General features: G+C 40.0%; 1 protein-coding gene across 1 annotated transcript in view; it reads right to left on the bottom strand.

The window, feature by feature from the left end:
- Nucleotides 1-25,017, bottom strand: part of LOC112224082 (inactive dipeptidyl peptidase 10-like) — a 72,265-nt gene that overhangs the window by 21,051 nt on the left and 26,197 nt on the right. Inside the window, exons 6-9 of the mRNA XM_024387380.2 lie at nucleotides 9,639-9,691; nucleotides 7,374-7,455; nucleotides 4,606-4,726; nucleotides 3,722-3,876 (exon numbers count right to left, since the gene is read on the bottom strand). Of these exons, the coding sequence (XP_024243148.1) occupies nucleotides 3,722-3,876; nucleotides 4,606-4,726; nucleotides 7,374-7,455; nucleotides 9,639-9,691 (411 nt within the window). The remainder of the gene's footprint in view (nucleotides 1-3,721; nucleotides 3,877-4,605; nucleotides 4,727-7,373; nucleotides 7,456-9,638; nucleotides 9,692-25,017) is intronic.

The raw sequence follows: 25,017 nt of genomic DNA on the forward strand, positions 1-25,017 counted from the left end.
CAAATATCTCTAACCTTCGCCCCAGCATGAGTTTTTCATGCGCGTGGCGTCAGAATGCTCTCACTGGTCCAAAATGTTACATGCGCTGCCCTCAAACCAAGGCATGCTGCCACTAATTATCTATAGGCTGTCAATTTCAAATTATTTTCTAACAAGTTTTCTTTTCTAACAACAGTTTAGATTGAGGTGTGTTTCGCCTCCTCGTTAAGACGCATAATAAGTAGATAATTTCACACTTGTGGACAATTTATGTTTTAGCGGACAAACTTCTCTCTTCAACGAGAGCCCAGACACTTCCCTAGTGTTTTCCCAGATCAACTATAAAGACATTGCGCATCTATAGTCAGAACAGGCCTTGCACAAATGTTTTCCCCAGCACATTTTCTGGCTGGCGCCTGCATTGCCTTCATGGTTGTTTTCCTTACAAATTGGACTTTGTGCGTTCCTATCAAAGTGGCTTATTTTCTGTATATCGTATTGTCACTTCTGCTGTAGCACACCATATGTATGTATGGATCATAATGTATTTACTGTTTTATTCACATGTTTTCAAGTACTTGTGACAAATCATGCATTCCAATTATTGCATAGACTGTAATGGACACATGATGTGTGTAAAATACTTTTTTGAATGTCCTGATTATGATGAGCTAATGCTAAGCTATTTGCCGGCTATGTTTGGTACCATGTCTGTTGACATCATACAATGCATTCTGATGGTCATGTAGGCGTCTGTCAGACCAAAGATGTTATAATAAGGGATAGTTCACTCGACTGACTTATGGTGCTTTCAAGACAACTGTGAACTCTGAAAAATACTAGGTAAAAGCATGACATCAATGATCTTCAGGTCAGAAATTCAGAGCTTTAGAAAGAGGGCCAAGTTCCCAAGTTGGAATTCCGAGTTGGATGACCGTTCAAAACGATTTTTCCCAGTCTGAGCTCGTTTTTCCGAGATCCCAGTTGTCTTGAGCACACTGGAGTCGGAAGTCTGAGATTTCCCATTTCCCAGTTGTTTTGAACATGGCAACAGATTGTAACTTTGGTACCTCAGGATTGCCAGGTCAGTACCCTTTCCAGAGGTTTATTTTTATTTAGCGTATAACTTCTCTTGTGTTTGCTCCCCATTTACTGATAAATCCCCCATCATAGTAATACTTCCTGCATCATATCCCCCACAATACCTTCCCCCATTTCTACCCCCATGGGCTTGTGTCTTATAGTGAATGGCATTCTGTGATTAGGTAGTTTTCACCAAGTCAAACATACAGTAAACAAACATGGCTGCCATCATAAAGAATTTAGCTGCTGTTAGCTTAGCTGACACACATTTATTTTCTAAACAACATTATATTAGTCTCTTGTCTCACCAAAGAAGTGGTACATTGTAAACTAGTCCAGCTGTTAGGTCGCTAACTTATGTTTTGTTTTCTTGTCAGCGCACCCTGTTATTTAGACTGGTTTATTGAATGAGTTTGGCTGTGGATGTGTTCCGTGTGATGCTTGGATGATGAAGTTTGCATTTATCTTTTACAATAAAAGGTCAAATTGAGGAATACAGTTTAAGACCTTTATTTTCCATCAGTACAAAAAAAAGATTTAGATGCTGTTCAGCCAACAATGCTGTTTAGACGCATTTGTTGCATCATACGTTCTGTTGCTACTGTTCCAATCACATATGTGAGATCATACGCTGCAGGGACCACTCAACAATGATCACAAATATGTGATTGTACGAGTCAACAGGTTAAATTAAGAATATTTCTGATGGGTGACAATATTATCACTTGTGAATGATGTATTTTCACCTGTGAATGATTGTGTTTGCAATAAGGCAAGAAACAGCACATGCCTTGTTTTGCAACTTTTTAAAATCAGTCACACATCTCATTGGCCCATATGGCCAATGTTTTAATAAGGTTTGTATCACAGTTAAAGTTGCCAAATAACTCATTTACAACCGGTGTAGAGCCTAATGGCATACTGTAACAAAGTATTGAGATAAACTTTTGTTATTGACCAAATACTTATTTTCCACCATAATTTGCAAATAAATTAATGAAAAATTCTACAATGCGATTTTCTGGATTTTTTTCTCATTTTGTCTGTCATAGTTGAAGTGTACCTATGATGAACATTACAGGCCTCTCTCATCTTTTTAAGTGGGAGAACTTGCACAATTGGTGTCTGACTAAATACTTTTTTGCCCCACTGTACATAGGTGACGCGTGAGTTTCCAGTTCGAGGAATATTATTTTCACCATAAAAATGCACCTTTTATAATAAAGCATTCCATGCATAATGTCATCTGCGGTCACTTTTGAGAATGGTGTTTTCCCGCTAATTGATTGCATTTTGGATCATTCGGATTTTGGAACATAGTCTATCAGCCATGCTCTTATAATATGTAGAAATAGCCTAATAGTTTATTAACATTTTAAGCTAAACGTTCTGACCTGTTGCATCCGCTTCATTTCTTTAAAAAAAAATTATGCGAGTGGATGTATTCATTTGGGATGTATCGCATCCCACAACTGTCCCAGAGTATTTATTTCTCACACAGAAGAACACGTTGACCAATAGAATTGCAAAATGTTTGTACTATGGGGGATAGTAGATTGACATATGCTAGTGCTTTTGCTGTTCATTAGGCCTACTCATCTTGTTGGCTGATGAAAAGAACATTTGGACAGTTCTTCTAACATGTTCAGAATTCGATAAGGACATGCACAGTTGCGTCCCCAATGTGTCTGTCTTCACTTGTAGCCTACTTCGGAGCTGAGATGCCTGTGAGAAGGACCCGATCACTTGAAGGTCATTGGCTAATAAGAATTGAGATATCTGAGAGAGCCATGTGAGTAAGAGGTGCTTTGGAGTGCTGCGACTGGCAGTCGAGAAAAGGGAATTATAATTATTATATTCAGCCAAAATGCACAACGGCCACACAAGGGGATGCAGCCCAACGTTTGTATCACAATTAAAGTTGCATAAATAACTCTAAATTGAGCATATAGGTGGACCTGTTTTCTTGTTAACCGCTCAACACAGAATAAACTCATATTTGCAGTACCTCGGAAATCGTTTGGAGAAAATATCCATTTAATTTTATTCAGCTATGTTCAATTGTATTCTTCATACTATAAAATAATGCCACAGAATTCTAAGCAAATATTGTCTGCTAAATGAACTAGTGTATCCCACAGCCTTACGGCATAACTGGATCAGAGCCTAAAATAATATAAAAGTTTGCGATTCTATTGTAATGGTGTAGGTTATATTACATATATTTATTCTACTTTAAAAAAATATAGATATTCCAAAGGTCTGCAGCAGGGGCTTGTAGGCTATGATTGGAAGTCAAAGATGCTAAACGTGTTTATGTTAATGATGGTCAATTACTGTGAGACTGGCAGTAATTTGCATAACAGACACCGGCTGACACAATTTCATGACCGCGACAGCCCTAGTAAGGATACTGTTGGTCTAAGTCTTACCTTGGAGTAAGTTTACTGTTAGCCTAACTTGGTCTAAATTGGTACCGGGTCTAACTTACCTTGGGGTAAGGGACTGTTGGCCTAACTCTTACCTTGGGGTAAGGGTACAGTTGGCCTGACTCTTACCTTGGGGTAAGCGTACAGTTGGCCTGACTCTTACCTGGGGTAAGGGTACAGTTGGCCTGACTCTTACCTTGGGGTAAGGGTACAGTTGGCCTGACTGTTACCTTGGGGTAAGGGTACAGTTGGCCCCTGGGGTAGAGGGTGCCAGTGAAGCGAGGCAGGAGCATGTTGGGTACCAGAGTGTCGTTGAGGTTGAGGTAGGCCAGTCGTGACCCGTCAGGGGACCACCAGTGAGCCACTTGAGAGTGCAGCACTTCCTCTGTAAAACAATGAAAGGAGATTTTTTAATAACTGTTTATACCAAGTGGATAAAACATTGCATGTGGTAACTCTACACTTTACACAACAAAATAAGCCTGTCAACACACATTCACAGCACTAATAACGTGTATTTTTTTATTGGAAAGAAATGCAAGGACACTTATTTTTAATTATCTACCTTTTTTAGCTCCTCATCTTACTATTTTCTACTTCCTCCAGAAATAATAATGTGCGTGTGTACAGCTAAACTTTGGATTCATGGAGAGGCTGAACCATTATGCAGTAGGAGTGCCAGGCAGGCAGAAATCATGTAGGAGATGACAAAATTATCAGCCTCTTCACTTTCCATTGGCCAACACAATATAATGTGTAAAAATAGCTCATTTGGGGACATTTCTATTTTTCCTGCTCTAAACACCCAATAATCTAGCTGAATGTAATATTGGCCCTATATGATGCACAATCGTCATAGAGCTATTCAACAGAGTAAATACAGTCACTATCTGTGTGTGTGTGTCCTGTTCTATGCTGGACACCAGTCAAGTCCTTTTGCTATCCGTGGTTACAAAAGACAGTCCCCAGGCCATAAACAAAGGGAGCCATTTCAGAGTAGCGGAATGTACCTATACTGTCCACACAGTATAGGTGAATTTCAGTCTGAGGTTGTCATTTTATGGACATTCTCAACCATTGTTGACCAATATTATCAGAACAGTGGCAGTCCTACCTTCATATAACCAATCAGCGATGCCATTGAAGACAACTCCTTCTTGTCCTGAAGACGTCAGTCTCCAAGAACTGCTTTTCACATCCGTCTGGTAGTAAATGTTGTTTTCAAAGACATACACCTGATGAGAAAGATGTTTCATTCATCATGGGATATCGAATCTACTGCGTTCACCTACATATAGTCGATGTTCCTGCTATGTAATAAGATCACGCTTATTTACTTATAAATAAAAGAGTCTTGTGGTTTATTAAGACAAGTGTGTGGAGGCGTATGTGTGAAACACACACACACACACTCAAATCAGACAGCTTCTATCTCAAGGCCAACAGACTGTACAGCTTCTATCTCAAGGCCAACAGACTGTTAAAACAGCCATCATTAACACAGAGAGGCTGCTGCCTAGATACCAGCCTTGAAATCATTGGCCACTTTAATAAATGGAACACTATTCATTTTAGTAATGCCACTTTAATAATGTTTACATATCTTGCATTACTCATCTCATGTGTATATACTGTATTTTATACCATCTACTACATCTTGCCTATGCCGCTCTGTCATTGCTCATCCATATATTTAAATGTATTTGTTTTTATTCCATTCCTTTACTTAGATGTGTGTGTATTAGGTAGGTTTTGTGGAATTATTAGATTACATGTTAGATATTGCTACACTGTCAGAACTAGAAGCACAAGCATTTCACTACACTCGCAATAACATCTGCTAACCATGTGTATGTGACCAATAACATTTGATTTGATTTAAAGTTATACTAACACACGCTCAAGAAGTTATTCAGTGGAGGAAGAATCAACAACACAGAAGAACCTCTTGAATCAACACACACTTTGCGGAGGGAAATAACCCACACTTAAATAGAGTATTTGACTTGCTATCCCCAGTTTTGAGATTTTTTCCCCCTGTTGTATCTTAGAATTAACTTGGAAAGTTCCAAAAGAAATGCGATAAATTGTACCGGTGGAGGTCATAACACATGGCAAAGTGGTCATTTTTAACAATTTATCTTAGACAAATAGACAAAATGTGTTTACATGATAGGAGACTGTGAGGAAATGTTGGTGTGAGGAGCTTAGATAAATGGATATGCAGAGGACAGGCAATAAGTAATGAGATCATGTGAAGTGATAACACAGACAAATATGCAGAAAGAGCTAATGAATAATGAAACCTACTCTGTCATTACCAGAGCCACACACACTCACGCACCAGCGGACACAAATGGACACGCACGCGCGCACACACACACACACACACACACACACACACACACACACACACACACACACAGCTGTAAGGGCTTTCTAGGGTTGCGTTTACACAGGCAGACAAATTCAGATCTTCTTTCTCCACTAATTGGTCTTTTGACCAATCACAACAGATCTTTTCACATTAGACATTTTTCAGAGATGATCTGATTGGTCAAAAGACAAATGAGTGAAAAAAATATATCAGAATTGGTCTGCCTTTGTAAGCAGCCTATGTAACTGATTACATGGGGGCCAGGTATAAATACTGCAGTAAGTAGATAAATATGCTATCAAACGATTAATTACTTTCCATGTCTAAGCTTTACAAATAATGAACTGATTATACCATGCTTAATACTCCTTGGGTAGAGGGAATTACTCACAAAGAGAGATCTGGTAGCCAACAACATGTCTTAAAGCAACGGGTTGATTAGTAGTACTGTTGTTCGTTTTCCGTCTCTATAATTGGTTCCTTTTACGGCTTTTGTTTATGTATCTCTCATGTCAAAAACGACCTTTAATCAACATTCACCTTTGAGCAAAGGGGGTCTGGAGAATGAACTATACATACCATTGTTACATAAGAGGTTTAAACATTGCCCATGCCTCTCCATGGCTTCCAGCGATTGAAAATGAGTCAAAGCAATGCATTTGGTTGGTAAAACACAACAAAAAACATTGTATTTCATGGGCTCATGTTCATGTTGACTTCACGTTTTGCAATAGACTTCAAAGATCTAATTTGAGATTGAGTCCTTCGCACCTGCTTTCGATTGTGTACATTTTTTTGTACTTACAGTATGAGGGAAGGTCAAACTATTTTGTTCAAACACAAATGGCTATTTTGGCTTCAACACTACACACTATGGCTTTAAACCAACTCTGGCCTTGTGGTTAGAGTGTCCGCCCTGATGGGGGTTCGATCCACAGTCGAATCAAACTAAAGATTCGAGAAATGGGACCTGATGCCTCTCTGCTTGACACTCAGCATTAAGGAGCTAGATTGTGGGTAATGTCATGCGATAGACTAGCATTTTGTCATCAAGCTGCCTCGTGCTACAAAATCAGGAGATTCTGCCCTATGGGCCGTTCTGGCTCGGACAAGGCTTGTCCAAGGCTTACATACTTACTATATATATGGCTTTCCAAAGGAGGAACACCATTCACTGCTAGTTGTCTCACTGTGTGATGTCATCTTCCTGAGATTTCCAGTAAAAAACTCCTAGTGTCTTGCTCTACATTTTTGTATGCTTGGTTGTGTTGTTATGGTATGGTCCCAGGGCAGACATGGTACACATACCCAACCAATTTGTGGACAAGCCCCTATTCACCTCACCCCATTTCATCCGACTTTAACTACTTATCATAAATCTACCGCCATGCATGAGTAAAGGACATCAACTCAACGTGATTGAGTACACGGTGTGCAGTGTACACATCATAAAACCTACATTAGCATGAGTAATTTTCTTCAAGCTGACCCATAGGAATACTCACCAGCTGTTGATCCCGAACGCCCCAGGAAGCAAACTGCAGGACCGAGTCCGACACCTCTGGAGGGTTCAGCTCCTGTACCTCCCTGGTTGAAAACCCAACATCATTATGCAGTCCCTCATGTACAAAATTTAGAAGGATTATTCAGATTATCAGCAGCAGATTTGAGGTAGTGGTCTGCTTTCAGCTTTCGGGTCATAGCCACACCCTGATTCCGAAGGCATTTAAAAGCCATCCAATCATTAGCCAAATCAGACCTTCTTGCTTTTGCCCACACAGCATTCTGTTTCCTTATTATTCCAGCTAGCTCATCTGTATGGTTTGATAGGGGCATGCTTGTTGCATACTGTACATCCTGGAATGTTTTGTGGAAAGTAAGAAAAGACTAATTCAACATCAGGGATGAATTCAACTCTATTCCAGGCAATGTTTAAAACATCATGTAATAAACCCTGAATATCAAACAGCTTACAGTTTCTTTTCATGATGATACGTGGGGGTAATTTAGACATTTTACAATCCCTTACACAGACAACCGCATGGTGATATTATTTTGTAAAGACACCAGAACCATAAAAACGAGGAGGAGTATTGGTTAAAATAAGATCAATCAAAGAGGATTTCAGAGGACCCTTTGCATTCAACCTCGTTACACTTTTGACAATCTGAGTAAGATTACAGGTGTTACATAAATTCTTGAGGTGAGGAGAGTTGGATGTCAGGTCACCCATAAGCACGAATTCAGATTTGATGTTGTGTGATAATAGTTCAAAAATACAATCCAGAGAGCCAACAATAGCAGATGGGGGTTATATAACAACAGGAGACAACCAGATTCAAGGATGCGCAGAGATTTACAGTACATTCAAAGACAGATATCCAAATTGCTTAGGCTCGGTAACAGAAGTCAGAATGGTCGCAGAGAACTTGTCTTTTATGCATATAGCAACACCACCATCCTTGTGATCTGCCTGAAAAACATTGCCAAAATCATTGTCAGTGATGGATTTTCTTTAGAGACAGGTTTGAGGAAGCATACATATATCTGGGTCTGTTTTTAAAAAATCCAAATAATTACAAAATCAAGTTTCGGAAGAAGAGTTCTTACATTTATGTGCAGAAACTTCAGACCATTTTGACTTTTCAATTCAGATGGAGTAGAAATGTTAATTTCCTGACAGTAAAAGCAGCAACATAATGACATACTTAATCAGTCTAGATTGGATTTTACAGCATTTGGATTTCCAGACCATACTAGAACCATAGTCCAGAGGACCCAGAGTCTTTAACGCAAGATATTTTAAAATATTCATACTGTCTAGTGATGTGATTAAGTACTGAAAGAACAATCCATGTAAATGCAAGCATGCGGTTTCTCCCATGTCAAATGGGGAAAACATGCATAGTTCTCCAGCGCAATAGCAGGACAAGGGTATCGTTTCTCCCAGGATGCACCATGGGAAAAACACTAAAAGTTCTCCACATTTAAGAGGCATCAGGCCCTAAATGCATCATCCTCAGTGTGAGATTCAAGGGTAGACAATAGCAAAAACAGCAGCGTGTTCGTTTGTAGCCCGATCAATCAACGTGAGAAATAATCCTAACAAGTTTTCTAAAACTATAATTATAGGCCTATGAGCTGGCACACTAATCAGAAATAGGTCTAAGATACAATAAAATAACAAAGGCCAAGTAATAAAAATTGAAATTCATACAAGTTCCCCAGTAAAAATCCACACAAGTCTACAGGCTAACGATAAAACGGTGTGTGGTGTAAATGTGTGCTGGAGGTGAGCGAAGCACGGGACCGAAGGTAGCAATTGGCAGGGGTAACTGTACCAGACACGCGAGGAGCAGGCCTGGATAATCGGTAAAAGAGTCAGTGGACCAAAAGGTGAGGGCCAAGCGGTGCAGCATGTTCACAGGAGTAGCCTAGGTACAGCCTAGGTACACCCGCTTGGGAGAGGCTTGTTTCGGGAGGCAGGGTATGAGAGGAGGCTTTCAACCAGACAGGTGCATAGTGGAGCAATTGATATCTGTTTGCTTTCTCCGATAAGAGAAAAGATAGATTATCTTTTTTTATAGCCAAGTAACTTGTTGAATATGTAAAAAAAATACTGTTGTATCTGGCAATGATTACAACGACAAAAAACACTTGCAAACTAATAAACATAAGTGCGCGAGACACACAGGTTCAGCTGACATCTTGGTAGGAAATTGCCTTCTGTTTACTATTAGGCTACTCAAATCTTGACAGGTGATACATACCTTGTATGCAGGTTGTATATCAAGTAGGATGCCAGGAAAGAGTACCGGTACACCTAAGGAGAAATCCATAGCAGAGAATGTGTTATCACCAATACATAATCAGAAAAATGTGGTGTTGATGAAAGATTAATAAAGCAATATTTATTTTCCATTATAAATGTTTTGCACATTATCCAAATCCATAATTGTTTTTATTTGGCACTGTGACCTAAATGGAAAGCTGGACAGAAAACTTTTGCATAACTTTAAGGCCATTAAAACTCAATCTACACGGAGTGTACAAAACATTAGGAACACCTTCCTAATATTGAGCTGCACCCCCTTTGAACAGGCTCAATTTGTCAGCGCGTGGACTCTACAAGGTGTCGAAAGTGTTCCACAGGGATGCTGGCCCATGTTGACTCCAATGTGTAAGGTTCTGCTTTTCTTTTCTTAGTCAACCTTGCGTTATTTTTCTTTGTGTTCTGTCTTTTCATTTTTGTTCATTGATTTCACCTGTGTTTGTTTCTCACCTGGTCTCATCAGCTCACTATTTTGTTCAGTTCTGTCTGTCTGTCTGTCTGTCTGTATGGTTGTGAGGTATTGTTTGTTTTTGACTGCCTACCTGTGTTTGACCATTGCCTGCGACCACGATTCCTGCGAAGGCATAATAAACATGTGCCGTGCTCTGCGTGTGAATCTATACCTCTTTCTCCCTGAGTGTTCATTACACAATGCTTCCCACAGTTGTGTCAACTTGTCTGGATGTCCTTTGGGTGGTGGACCCTTCTTGATACGGGAAACCGTTGAGTGTGAAAAACCCATCAGCAATGTAGTTATTGACACACACAAACTGGTGCGCATGGCTTTTACTGCCATAGTCCTTTCGAATGTTTTGTCTTACCCTTTCACCCTCGGAATGGCACACACACACATTCCATGTCTCAATTTTCTCAAGGCTTAAAAATCCTTCTTTAACCTGTCTCCTCCCCTTCATCTACACTGATTGAAGTGGATTTAACAAGTGGCATCAATAAGGGATTATAGCTTTCACCTGGATTCACCTGGTGCTCTTAATGTTTTGGACACTCAGTGTATATCCATTGTTTTTGATTGCAGACTGAGTCTGGACCATTCAGGAACATTCAACGCCTCTTGGAAAGCCATTCTGGTGTGTCTTTGGCATTAAAATGGGTGTAATTGTTTAAGTTGTTAAAAATAAAACACTTCCCAAGGTTTATTAAAAAGACTACTGCAGGTTTTTCTGACATCAATGAGGGATCATAGTTTTCACCTGGATTCGCCTGGTCAGCCGATGTCATGGAAAGAGCAGGTGCTCCTAATATTTTGTACACAGTGTAGCTCCATCAACACAGCTTTTAGTTGTCATCAGGTGAAGGGGGAATTTCTAAGTGGTGCTGTATGGGTAATCAGTGAGCTCATTTGCATAACAATATTACAGTAATCTCACCCTTGGGCATAGTGATAAATACAGTGGAGGCGTGCCACTCGTCTTAACCAGAGCTCAATTGCCCATGGAAATGGAGTCTGCTTGGCTGATTATACCAGTCACCCTGCCTTCAGTCTTAATTTTGGTTCCCCTGTTTGAGTTGCCCGAGGAAAATTTTCCCCCCGAAAAATACATTGCTTCATCACTGGTCACTCATACTCACACTCAGAAGGTTGTCTTGTCTACTCTGACACCATGATAGGAGACATTTGGGAATGTTGTTTTTTTTTCATAAGATTGTCAACAGTTGGCTAAAATGGCTATGAGAGAAAGTGAGGATTAGCCTCTCAGACTAATAAAGCCTCTTAACACCTTTGATACGTTTCATGTGTGAAGGGTGGGAAGGAGGGGTAAGATGTTTTGGTATTATTCTTTGAATCGGTGAATCTGAGAGGTGGGTTAGGTGTGATGAATGTGAATGATTAAATCGAGACGAAGAGGTGAATATGAGCTTTATGTGTGAAGGAATACTTAGATCTATATTTGACCGGACGAATACTTTGCCAAGAAGCATGAGAACCACTTCCAAGTTCTAAATGTCTAAATTGATAACACTTTACTTGACACCCAGCATCATAACATGTTCTGCAATTGTCCTAATCATGTACTAATATGTCATAACAGCTGACATAAATTGTCATACCATGGTCATAACACTGTGATGACCCATATATTAACGCCTGTTGTTGCGCCTATTGTATTCTTTTATGGCTGGCTATGACACCTACATAAGAATGTCAAAACCCCACATTTATTGAACTGTGTTTTTTCCCTTCCAAAACGATTCCTTTCATTTTAAAGTGTGTTTTTTAAGTCCTATGTTGTTGTTGTTGTAATTCATTATTTACAGTCATGTGTCTTTTTCATCAGATTTTAAATAACTTGCAAAAAATACACTTTATGATACGGTCAAGAAGCATTATGACATCATAATCATATAAGTCAGACAGGTCCATCACATACATGCCCTTATGTTAGTCATCAGTCAAAAATAGGGTGCCTGAAATCTGCTCCTGAATTTATCCCAGACATCAGAAACAGGGCATTGGGGTAGGTGCATGCCTGACATATATTTGTGCGTAATTACAATGATAATGTAATATGGTCAATTTCAGAAAATGCTACATACAGTGCATCCAGAAAGTATTCAGACCCGTTGACGTTTTCCACATTTTGTTACGTTACAGCTTTATTCTAAAATGGATTAAATACATTTTTCCCCGCATCAATCGAATCACAATACAGAATAATGATAAAGCAAAAACAGGTTTTTCAAATTTCTTTTTGCAAATGTATTAAAAATCAAAAACTGAAATGAGACACTTTGCTATGAGACTCGAAATTGAGCTCAGATGCATCCTGATTCCATTGACTATCCTTGAGATGTTTCTAAACGCTGATTAGAGTCCACCTGTGGTAAATTTAATTCATTGGACATGATTTAGAAAGGCACACACCTGTCTATATAAGGTCCCACAGTTGACGGTGCATGTCATAGCAAAAATCAAGCCATGAGGTCGAAGGAATTGTCCGTAGAGCTCTGAGACAGGATTATGTTGAGGCACAGATCTGGGGAAGGGCATAAAATAATGTCTGCAGAATTGAAGGTCCCCAAAAACACAATGGCCTTCATCATTCTTAAATGGAAGAAGTTTGTAACCACCAAAACTCTTCCTAGAGTTGGCCGCCCGGCCAAACTGAGCAATTGGGGGAGAAGACCCTTGGTCAGGGAGGTGACCAAGAACCCAATGGTCACTCTAATAGAGCTGCAGAGTTTCTCTGTGGAGAATCTTCCAGAAGGACAACCATCTCTGCAGCACTCCACCAATCAGGCCTTTGTGGTAGAGTGGCCAGACAGAAGCCAATACTCAGTAAAAGGCATATGACATCCCACTTGGAGTTAGCCAAAAGGCACCTGAAGGACTCTCAGACCATGATAAACAAGATTCTCTGGTCTGATGAAGCCAAGATTGAACTCTTTGGCCTGAATGCCAAGTGTCACATCTGTAGGAAACCTGGCACCATCCCTATGGAGAAGCATGGTGGTGGCAGCATCGTGCTGTGGGGTTGTTTTTCAGCGGCAGGGACTGGGAGACTAGTCAGGATCGTGGGAAAGATGAACAGAGCAAAGTACAAAGAGATCCTTGATGAAACCTGCTCCAGAGTGCTCAGGACCTCAGACTGGGGCAAAGGTTCACCTTCCAACAGGACAACAACCCTAAGCACACAGCCAAGATAATGCAGGAGTGGCTTCGGGACAAGTCCTTAAATGTCCTTGAGTTGCCTAGCCAGAGCCCAGACGTGAACCGGATTGAACATCTCTAGAGAGACCTGACAATATCTGTGCAGTGACCCTCCCCATCCAACCTAACATGGCTTGAGACGATCTGCATAGAAGTATGGGAGAAACTCCCCAAATACAGGTGTCCCAAGTTTGTAGCGTCATACCCAAGAAGACTCGAAGCTGTAATCACTGTCAAGGGTGCTTCAACAAAGTACTGACTAAAGGGTCTGAATACTTATGTAACTGTGATATTTTTTTGTAAATGTGCAAAAATGTTTAAAAACCTGTTTTTACTTTATCATTATCGGGTATTGTCTGCAGATTGATGAGGAAGAAAAAATGATGTAATCAATTTTAGAATAATGAAAAATTCAAGGGGTCTGAATACTTTCCAAATGCACTATAACATAAACATATTGTTGACAAGTAGGCTATGGTGCAATGGAATGTTTTGCCTTGTGTGTGTCACGCCCTGACCATAGAGAGCCCTCGGGGTTCTCTATAGTGTAATAGGTCAGGGCATGACTAGGGGGGCTTCTAGGTATTATATTTCTATGTTGGTGTGTGTGTATGGTTCCCAATTGGAGGCAGCTGATAATCGTTACCTCTAATTGGGGATCATACTTAGTGTGTCCTTTTTCCCACTTGCGATGTTGGGATATTGTTTTTGTATGAGTGCCTATGTGCTCTACGTATTTCACGATCGCTGTATCTTTGTTGTTTTGGAAGTGTCACTATCATTAAAATGTGTGTCACGTTCGTCGTAAAGAGGAGACCAAGGCGCAGCGTGAGATGAATACATTCTTCTTTTATTAAACGAAGAACACTTAAACAAACTAACAAAACAACAAAACGAACGTGAAGCTATAAACAACTAGTGCTGACATGCATCTACACATAGACAATAACCCACAAAACCAAAATGGAAAATGGCAACCTAAATTGGATCCCCAATCAGAGACAACGATAAACAGCTGTCTCTGATTGCGAACCAATTCAGGCCACCATAGACCTACATTTACCTAGACAATACCAAAACCCCATAGATATACAAAAAACCCTAGACAAGACAAAAACACACATACCACCCTCGTCACACCCTGACCTAACCAAAATAATAAAGAACACAAAGATAACTAAGGTCAGGGCGTGACAATGTGGAACTCTACTCACGCTGCGCCTTGGTCCAATTATTCATATGACGGTCATGACAGTGTGGTAGGTTTTGTGAGTTTTGACACTCTTTTGCAGGTGTCATAACAGCCACAAAATAATGCAATATACACTATATATAAAAACGTATGTGGACATCCCTTGCTATTTCAGCCACACCCGTTGTATAGAATCGAGCACACAGACATGTAATCGCCATAGACAAACATTGGCAGTAGAATGGCCTTAATGAAGAACTCAGTGACTTTAAGCGTGGCGCTGTCATAGGATGCAACCTTTCCAACAAGTCAGTTCATCATATTTCTGCCCTGCTAGAGCTGCCCCGGTTAACTGTAAGTGCTGTTATTGTGAAGTGGAAACGTCTAGGCGTAACAATGGCTCAGTCGCGAAGTGGTAGGCCACACAAGTTCAAAGAACGGGACCGCCAAGTGCTTAAGTGTGTAAAAATTGTATGTCCTCGGATGAAAATTCAATACCGAGTTCCAGACTTGTCTCTGGAAGCAACATCAGCACAACAACTGTTCACCGGGAGCTTCACAAAAGAGGTTTCCATGCCTGTCCAGACGCGCACAAAGGGGGGACCAACTCCACATTAATGCCCATGATTTTGGAATGAGATGTTCGATGAGCCAGTGTTCACATACCTTTGGTCATGTAGTGTATATCACAACAGGTCTAAATATATGTGTCATGACAGGGTTATGGCCATTTTATAACAGGCAAGTTATGACAAGTTATGTCAGCTGTTATGACACTGTTATGACCGTGTCATAACGTGTTCATGTGCTGGGTGTCAAGTAAAGTATTACCGAAAAGGTAGTTATTTCCATTTAAGGCTCAGTAAGCAATCCAGTAGATATTCACACCTTACTGCTATTATTGCGAAATGTTTTTCATATGATTGGCAGGAAAACATACACATTTAAACTTTGCCTTAATGATCACAAACTGACAAGTAACAATAAAACGTATGCCTATTGAAACACACCTAACGGAGACATATGCAACACAGCATTAAATGCGGCATTAAATGCCAAAGGAAAGTAGCTACTCTAAAGGTATTCAAGTCATGCAAAACATACATCACGACACCGAGCCACACATCTAAGAGAAGATACATAATATTAAGATGTATGGCTACAACTAAAGCTGAGATCCAAATATTCACTTCAGGATATCCTACTCCCTGCTGATATAACAGGCTATATTTAACACTTGGCACAAGCTAACATACCCGAGCATGGAGGCTATTGGAGGCATAGCGGTAGCACTATTATGATAAATTCACAAGACAACTGGAGATGGTGGTGCAGTGGCCGTGCTATAACTCTCAATAGACTCGGGCTGTCAGTGTGATGATGATCACATCTGGTCACATCATCTCAGTGGAGATCAGTTCCAGTCTCCATCAAACCTGTTCTCGCAGAGCTCATTCCCCAGCATGTGAGGGCAATGCCACTAGAAGGGAGGTGATCAGGGCCACCAACACCTATAACGTAGAACCATGTAAACATTGTGCAAATTATCAAGCTACTTGCACAGTGTGACTTGATTATTACATCTGTAATAACAGTCCATCTACAAAAGTAATCTGTGTGGTTTTATGAGATGACGAATCATAAATACATGTATTCAGAAACAATTTTGGTAAGGAATTTTTATTCCCGATTTACACAAGCATCATGCCTTATATGTTTTCCGTTTGTAACGAACTTTACCCAGTAAAATGTGCGCATTGATTAAAATGCATATCTTTCACGGTAGTCCACAATTTATAACAATGTGTACATTGATAAGTATATATGCTTCCTGGTAAGTCCAAAATGAGACCCCTAACAGATTGTTCTGCTCAACAACCAACGATCTGTTTTCAATGTTTCAACAGAAGACAAGCAAAGACAGGGACTTGACAAAGTACGATAAACATTTAGGTCAGAATCATGACTTGAGATCCACTTGTGTAACTAGAGTATTTGCGGATAAATCAATGAATGATTTATGCAGTTGTTGAGTTAAGCATCTGGAAGAAGGATTTTGTTCTGCCCTCAATCTATTTTACATTAGTGTTGTACAGTGTACAAAACTGCAATGTTATATGTGCAGTATAATACTCATGACATGTTCCAGCATCAAATACCCATGAATGAGTCAATTCTAAAACGACAGCCTCATTGGTGACCTGAAAGAAATAAAAAGCAATATCCACAGCCTTGTTATTTTAATTTACAAAAAAATATTTTAAGCTATATGTATTCCTACCTCTGTTCGGTCCTGTATGGCTGATGAACTAAATAATCCTTATTGTTTGTCTTTAAAGTTTGAATAAGACCATGCAAAGTAGATATGTTGTTGGGGGCTAGACTATATGGATTGTACAACATTCTCCAAAGCATGAGAGGCAGGAGATAATAAACAATACACAACATCTACTGTATATACTCTGTATTCTCTAGATATACAGTTCCAGTCAAAAGTTTGGACACACCTACTCATCCCAGGGTTTTTTTCTTTATTTTTACTCTATTCTACATTGTAGAATAAGAGTGAAGATGTCAAAACTATGAAATAACAGATATGGAATCATGTAGTAACCAAAAAAGTGTTAATCAAATCAAAGTATATTTTATATTTGAGATTCTTCAAAGTAGCCACAATTTGCCTTGACGATAGCCATGCACACTCTTGGCCTTGCATGAGTAGGTGTGTCCTAACTTTTGACGGGTACTGTATATTTTCCAACCAACATCCATTGCTGTAAACCTTGCACTGTAGACCTTGATATTAGATATTCTACCAGACTCAAATGTTGACAGGTTGTGATATTAGCAGTTTGTTCCTTTCTGGCATTAGTCAACAAATATTCTGCACCTAGCAATCTTTGGAAATTCTGTAATGCAATTCAGACAAGAGGAAACAAATGCCTTTCTCTCTTCTGCAATGATAATGAGTTTTCAGTAAGGGTGCAGCGCCTGTTAGAAATGCACCTGAGCGCACATAGTCCCTTATCTCAGCAGCATTGATCACGCTCCTCAACCATCATTATAATGCCGCACTGAGGCTTTAAAGGCACAATCTGTGATTTCAACAGTCTGACCCTTCCACTTTACCCCTACAGGCAGGCACATGAACGGATAAGAGTAAACCAGTGCCCAGCAGATGCCACTTTGCCATTCAACACGCCTTTTGGGTGGTGGTATATATATTTTTTTGTATAACGTTTTGTTGCTGTTGTTCTGAGCACATTGCCGCAAGTCATCGCGATGTCATCAAGTTAGCTACCCACCACCCTGTCCGTTGGTTGCACCTTTTTCCTACAATGCTCTGTACTGAGATCGTTGATGCCCGGTATTCAAACATACCTTGAGATGCAGTCACTGGTTGAGTGTGTGTAACTAGCTACCTAGTTTAAATATCAACAGTACTGCCACCGCAGCATCACATTTGATTAACACTTGATAACATAATTACATAACCATCATCAATAATCGGTCTGGAAGACAGACAGAAGAGAGCAGCTGCATCAACAACACTCGCTGTGACCCAACTCCATAATTTCCTCAGTCGGCAGCAGCAACACAGGTAGTCTAGAATCTAGCTAACCACCATATATTCAAATATCCACACAAGACACTAGCCAGCCAGCCAGCCATACAGTGTATGTTACGCCCTGGCCTTAGTATTCTGTGTTTTCTTTATTATGTTGGTTAGGCCAGGGTGTGACATGGGTGATTTATGTGTCTTGTTTTGTCTAGGGGTTTTGTAGTCTATGGGGTTGTATTCAGTTGAGTGTTCTAGGTAAGTCTATAGTTGCCTGGAGTGGTTCTCAATCAGAGGCAGGTGTTTATCGTTGTCTCTGATTGGGAACCATATTTAGGCAGCCATATTCTTTAGGTATCTTGTGGGTGAATGTACCCGTCTCTGTGTTTTGCACCAGTTAGGACTGTTTTGGTTTTTCCACGTTTTCTTATTTTGTATAGTGTTCACGTTTTCAGCTTTCATTAAAGATGTTTATAAATAACCACGCTGCATTTTGGTCCTCCTCTCCTTCCCAGGACGAAACCGTTACAGTGTATATGTTGAGTTAGAAGATATTGAAAATTATATTATGAAGTTAATATTTAAGAGCGATGAAGATAAATCACAATCAGTAAAAAAAAAAAATTGCTAACTAGCAGATTTACATTCACCTTCCACCCACTCTTCCCATGTCAATCATGTCTTTAGGAGGCACTGTAACTAACTTACTAACAATTTGTGATGAGTGAGTGTGCTGTTGCAGAAATAAATAGGCCTATGCTCAAAAATGTAAAATGTCATGAATTTTGAGATAGGAATTATGAAAGTTTTAGTTTTTTTGTCCCTTTTTTTTTTCACATGTAGGGGATTAGGTTGGTCGAATGTAAACAATCTTACATTTAATATTCTTAGGCATATGTCATGGTTTTGTTGTAGTAGAAACAATTAACATTTCTACCAGAACCCTCTTGGCATTTTTAAAAGAAAGGTTTGTGAAATGCTTGTTGTTTTAGTTGCTTCTGGTTTTAGATGTTCCTTGACAGACGTGACATTAAAAACACTGAAAAATATAGCTTGTGTTTTCAGATAGAGGTTCAAGATATAAAGATAAGACAAGTCATGTTTCTACGTTACGCTGTAATGAAATGTGCCTTTAGAAAGTGTTCTCACCCCTTGACCTTTTTCACATTTTGTTGTAGTACAGCCTCAATATAAAATGGATTAAATTGAGATTTTGTGTCACTGGTCTACACACAAAGCCCCTTTGTTATGGCAAGCCTAAATACGTTTAGGAATAAAAAGTTGCTTAATTAACAAGTCACCTAAGTTGCATGGACTCAATCTGTATGCAATAATAGTGTTTACATTTTTTTTTTTTATGATTAACTCGTCTCTGTACTCCACACATAAAATGATCGTTAAGGTCCAACGGTCGAGCAGTGAATTTCAAACACAGATTCAACCCCAAAGAACAGGGAGGTTATCCAATGCACTGCAAAGAGCAGCACCTACTGGTAAATGGGTATATAAAAAAAGAAACGGTCATAAAATATCCCTTTGACCATGGTGAAGTTATTAATTACACTTTGGATGGTATATCAATACACCCAATCACTATAAAGATGCAGGCCTTCCTAACTCAGTTGACGGAGAGGAAGGAATTTCACCATGAGGCCAATGGTGACTTTAAATCATTTGCAGAGTTAAGCAGACTGAAGCAGGTTTTCCCATTTCTTTTCATCCTGAAAAACTCCCCAATTTTTGCCACTGTCAAGTATACCCATACCATGATGCAGCCACCACCATGCTTGAAATAAGGAGGCAGTTACACAGTGATGTGTTGTGTTGGATTAGCCACAAACATAAGGTTTTGTATTTAGACCCAAAAGTGTTTTTGCAGTATTACTTTAGTGCCTTGTTGCATACATATGCATTTTATTCTGTATATTTGTATTCTTCTTTTCACTCTGTCATTTAGGTCATTAATGTGGAGTCGCTACAATGTTCCTGATCCATCCTCAGTTTTCTCCCATCAAAGCCATTGAACTCTGTAGCTGTTTTAAAATTACCAATGGTGTCACGTTCTGACCATAGTTCTTTTGTGTTTTCTTTGTTTTAGTGTTGGTCAGGACGTGAGCTGAGTGGGCATTCTATGTTGTGTGTCTAATTTTCCCGTTTCTATGTTTGGCCTGATATGGTTCTCAATCAGAAGCAGGTATTAGTCATTGTCTCTGATTGGGAACCATATTTAGGTAGCCTGTTTTGTGTTGGGTTTTGTGGGTGGTTGTCTTCTGTCTTCGTGTGTCTGCACCAGACATAACTGTTTTGGTATTTTCACATTTGTTATTTTGTAGTGTTCACGTTTATTGTCTTTATAAAACATGATGAACACTAACCACGCTGCGCTTTGGTCCTCTCCTTCGTCTACAGAAGAAAGCCGTTACAAATGGCCTCATCACGATAAGCAGTTTCCTTCCTGTCCTGCAGCTCAGTTCAGTCGGACGACTGCATCTTTGACGTATCTGGGTGGTTTAATACATCATCCACAGAATAATTATTAACTTGTCGTTATCGTTACCCATCTACCAATCACTGCCCTTCTTTATGATGCTCCTTGGTCTTCGTAGTTGAATCTGTGCTTGAAATGTAATACTTGATGAGGGACCTTACAGATGTTGTATGCATGGGGGAATACATGTCAACCACTAATAATTCACAGAGTGAGTCCATGTAACGTATGATTTGTTAAGCCACATTTTACTACTAAACTAGTTTAGGCTTATACTGTGTACCAAGAGTGATATAGTAACACAATTATTATCTTCTGTTTTAAAATCAGCTCAATATGGTAGTTATTAATCGAGCGGGCAGGCCTCGGCTTGAGCCTCGCACAAATATATTTTCAGAGTGCCAATAGTGTCTGACAGACTTAAGCTCATCTTGAGTTCATGCCGATCTATGGCGGATAATGGAGCTTTGAATCGATGCAAGGAATCACTGCAAACATCTAACAGCAAAGTATGCGTCACACTGTATTCATATTACCGTTTTAAATTTAACTTGAATTTGGACCAAATAATGTTTTTCTAGCCGTTTACCCACATCATTGAGCACTGGAAAGTAAAATGTTTATATTATTATAGCTCCTATAGAGCAAAGCATTCTGGGAACGCTAGGCAATGAGACCTCCAAAGTGTACCTTGCATGGTTGTATCAATATGAACAAATAAAGGAATTAATGAATATAGCATAACAGCTGTCAGTCTAAACTTTCATTATATGTACTGTAACATTTAATTTAATCAGCCATACTGAATGTATTGACGCCCAGGGAATTGATATGCTGCCGCTTGAGATTGAACAGACAATACTTCAATAACAACATCGACAGCCCCGATTCATACACTTGTCCAGCCTAATTCTTAAAGCTCAGTAAATCTATATGAATGGCATGTATGTAATTACAGTAAGTGGATGTGGAAATCAGAGTGGCATGTGTTAGAATATCAGGACTAATTCTCCATATCAAGCATCGGTACGTAAGTGCTCACAGCTGCTGGTGTTTGTATATTTCAATTGTTAAAGCCTCACTGACAGACTCGGATTTTGTCATTTTAATACATTAGAGAACTGAAATGTTCACATTTGAAGTCTAAAGTGATGGCAATTGCCGTATTGCTGCCGTCTTAAATTGGGATAATGTACTTTGTAGTTGTTGGGGTTTAAATTGTTCTGAATTTTTTTTGAGAGGCGGGGTAAATACAAAAACCCTACTAAAAGCAGCATTGCCCAATTTGTCGAAATAAAGTGACATGATGTTAAAATATGTTCTTTGTTCTACAATTTACACCAGACTACCGCAACAAATAGAGGACACTGAGTTCTCACATCTCACCAGCAAAATGTTAAGTCTTGCCTGGAACTAAAACTTGTACAGCTCTTTAGAATCATGGTTGGTGACCACTCAGACAGTTTGTGGGGACTCTGAAAGTCTGAACATTGCCCAACAACTCCCCTGGGATTTATAAGTAGGTCTGTGTCTACAAGTCTATTTGTTAGAAGCTCCTACGCTTGAGTGAGGTAGAACAAAAGTCAACCATACAACAACTCTTTCCCCAGGGTGTCACCTTAAGGAGAAAAAACAGCATAATGGTTGGAAAGACAAGCCGGCAACCGGAGGGTTGTCAGTTAAAATCCCGGGTCTGACAGGAAAGTGAGCTGTGGAGGTTGCTGGTATCAAATCCTAGATGCCATTGCCTGCTGTTATGCCCTAGAGCAAGGCACTTAATCCCCACAACAACAACTCCCCGGGCGCCGAGTGTGGCAGCTTTCCGCACCTCCAAAAAAGCAGAGATGTTTTTCGGAGAGGTTGGTTTAAAACTTCTTCGGGGTAGCCCCCTTCTTCTCAATTTCCGCCTAAAGACACATCCTAATTTAACTGCCTGTAGCTCAGGCCCAGAAGCAAGGATATGCATATTCTTGGTATCATTTAAAAGCAAACACTCTGAATTTTGTGGAAATGTGAATTGAATGTAGGAGAGTATAAAAAAATAGATCTGGTAGAAGAAAATACAATGAAATAAACATACGTTTTCTGTTTTTTACTGTTGCTGCATCACCCCCTTGGGTTGTGACGTGGCGGAGATCTTTGTGGGCTATACTCAGCCTTGTCTCAGGATGGTAAGTTGGTGGTTGAAGATATCCCTCTAGTGGTGTGGGGGCTGTGCTTTGGTAAAGTGGGTGGGGTTATATCCTTCCTGTTTGGCCCTGTCCGGGGGTGTCCTCGGATGGGGCCACAGTGTCTCCTGACCCCTCCTGTCTCAGCCTCCAGTATTTATGCTGCAGTAGTTTATGTGTCGGGGGTCTGGGGTCAGTTTGTTATATCTGGAGTACTTCTCCTGTCCTATTCGGTGTCCTGTGTGAATCTAAGTGTGCGTTCTCTAATTCTCTCCTTCTCTCTTTCTTTCTCTTTCTCGGAGGACCTGAGCCCTAGGACCATGCCCCAGGACTACCTGACATGATGACTCCTTGCTGTCCCCAGTCCACCTGGCCATGCTGCTGCTCCAGTTTCAACTTCCACCTGACTGTGCTGCTGCTCCAGTTTCAACTGTTCTGCCTTATTATTATTCGACCATGCTGGTCATTTATGAACATTTGAACATCTTGGCCATGTTCTGTTATAATCTCCACCCGGCACAGCCAGAAGAGGACTGGCCACCCCACATAGCCTGGTTCCTCTCTAGGTTTCTTCCTAGGTTTTGGCCTTTCTAGGGAGTTTTCCCTAGCCACCGTGCTTCTACACCTGCATTGCTTGCTGTTTGGGGTTTTAGGCTGGGTTTCTGTACAGCACTTTGAGATATCAGCTGATGTACGAAGGGCTATATAAATAAATTTGATTTGATTTGATTTTATCATCTTTCAAATGACCAAGAACAGCCAAACATACAGATAGGATGCTGAGGAGGATTTGAATGAAGAACATAAGATGGCAACAATAGCCGAGGAAAGTTTTAGACAGATAACTTTAAAAATGAGCGAGCTACATGACATTGAGCTGGAAGTCACCCAGGTGTCCCATATAAATATACTCAAATTGTACACAAGTGGCTGAATTGGTACAGTGATACATTTTGAAGGAAATAACTATGTACAAAATACATAAATGCTATTCTAACACACACCAACATTTTTTTATTATAAATAATAAAAATAACAAGGGCAACTATTTACACATTTTCTATTTACAATATTGTGAAGAACCTCAGTCCTCAACACAATATTGTGCTGCTGGTGTCATGGCCCATAGCAGTCTCTTTCTGCTGTAAAGAAGAGGCTTACTGAACAGGTGGTGCAGGTGATGGGGCATTTCCTGTGACAAAGGGCACAATGACGTCTCCCTACTGTGCCCTTTTTGCACTGAGGCACATTCATGCCTGCAGAGATGAATCTGGATAGGTGAACACCACTGGTTGGAGCAGAAGGGACAGAGGTAGAGGGGACAGAAGGTGCTGCAGTGGACTTGCTGTAGCTAGCAAGCTCCTGGATGAGCAGCTCCCTGAAGGCTGGCTGTGAGATGGCGGGCTGTCCACAGCTCTTGGCCATTTCCTTCTGGAGGATGAAGGCATTCACCACAGCAATGTCAATGAAATGATGGAAAAATGTCTTGTACCATTTTGTGGTCTTGTGGAGAACATTGTAGTATCCTATCAATTTCTTCTATAATTTGAGTTACATCTGTATATCTAGACTTTGTTTTAGCTTTTTCTGATTTATTCGCCATAATTTAAATATATAAAATTTCTGAAAATGCTCTTCACTATGTACTGCTATGCGTAACACTCGTGGCTCCGTCAAGTAGGATTTTCAATGGCGAATTAACCTCTTTTAAGCCAGAGTTTACGACAAAGGCGGGTCTTCAAACGTATAACCATGACATATTGCCGTTTACCTCAACTCATTGGCTATCTTCCAAGCTTGATTTCAAGATGATCAGTGGTCATTGGGCCAAAATACAGTCAATCAACGATAGACCGCTCCTACCATTGGTGTGCAATGAGGTCATTGATTGCTGTCTTCAAATCAGTTTGTTTTGGTCAATACATCCCGGAAAAAAAGAGCCATCAGGTGTGATTGTGTTACTAACAAACAGGATTGCAACGAAACCAACCATGACTGGATAATTGTGTGTTTAGTGTGTGTATTTACCACAAATGTTTCGTCCAAAGTTGAATGAGACGGAAATCACGACGTAAGCGTTTTTCAAATGTTTCGTGTTAGGCTTTAAAAATGGATTTTATCAAACAAACTAACATTCACTGTGAGGATAGGGCAATTGGCATTGCCACCAGAAGAATATTTTCAAAGCTAAGCAATTTATTTTATTGTGATTTCTGACTTTTGTGACGCTAATGCTTGGT

This window comes from Oncorhynchus tshawytscha, linkage group LG03, assembly GCF_018296145.1.
Source record: "Oncorhynchus tshawytscha isolate Ot180627B linkage group LG03, Otsh_v2.0, whole genome shotgun sequence".
NCBI classification, from domain to species: Eukaryota; Metazoa; Chordata; class Actinopteri; order Salmoniformes; family Salmonidae; genus Oncorhynchus; species Oncorhynchus tshawytscha.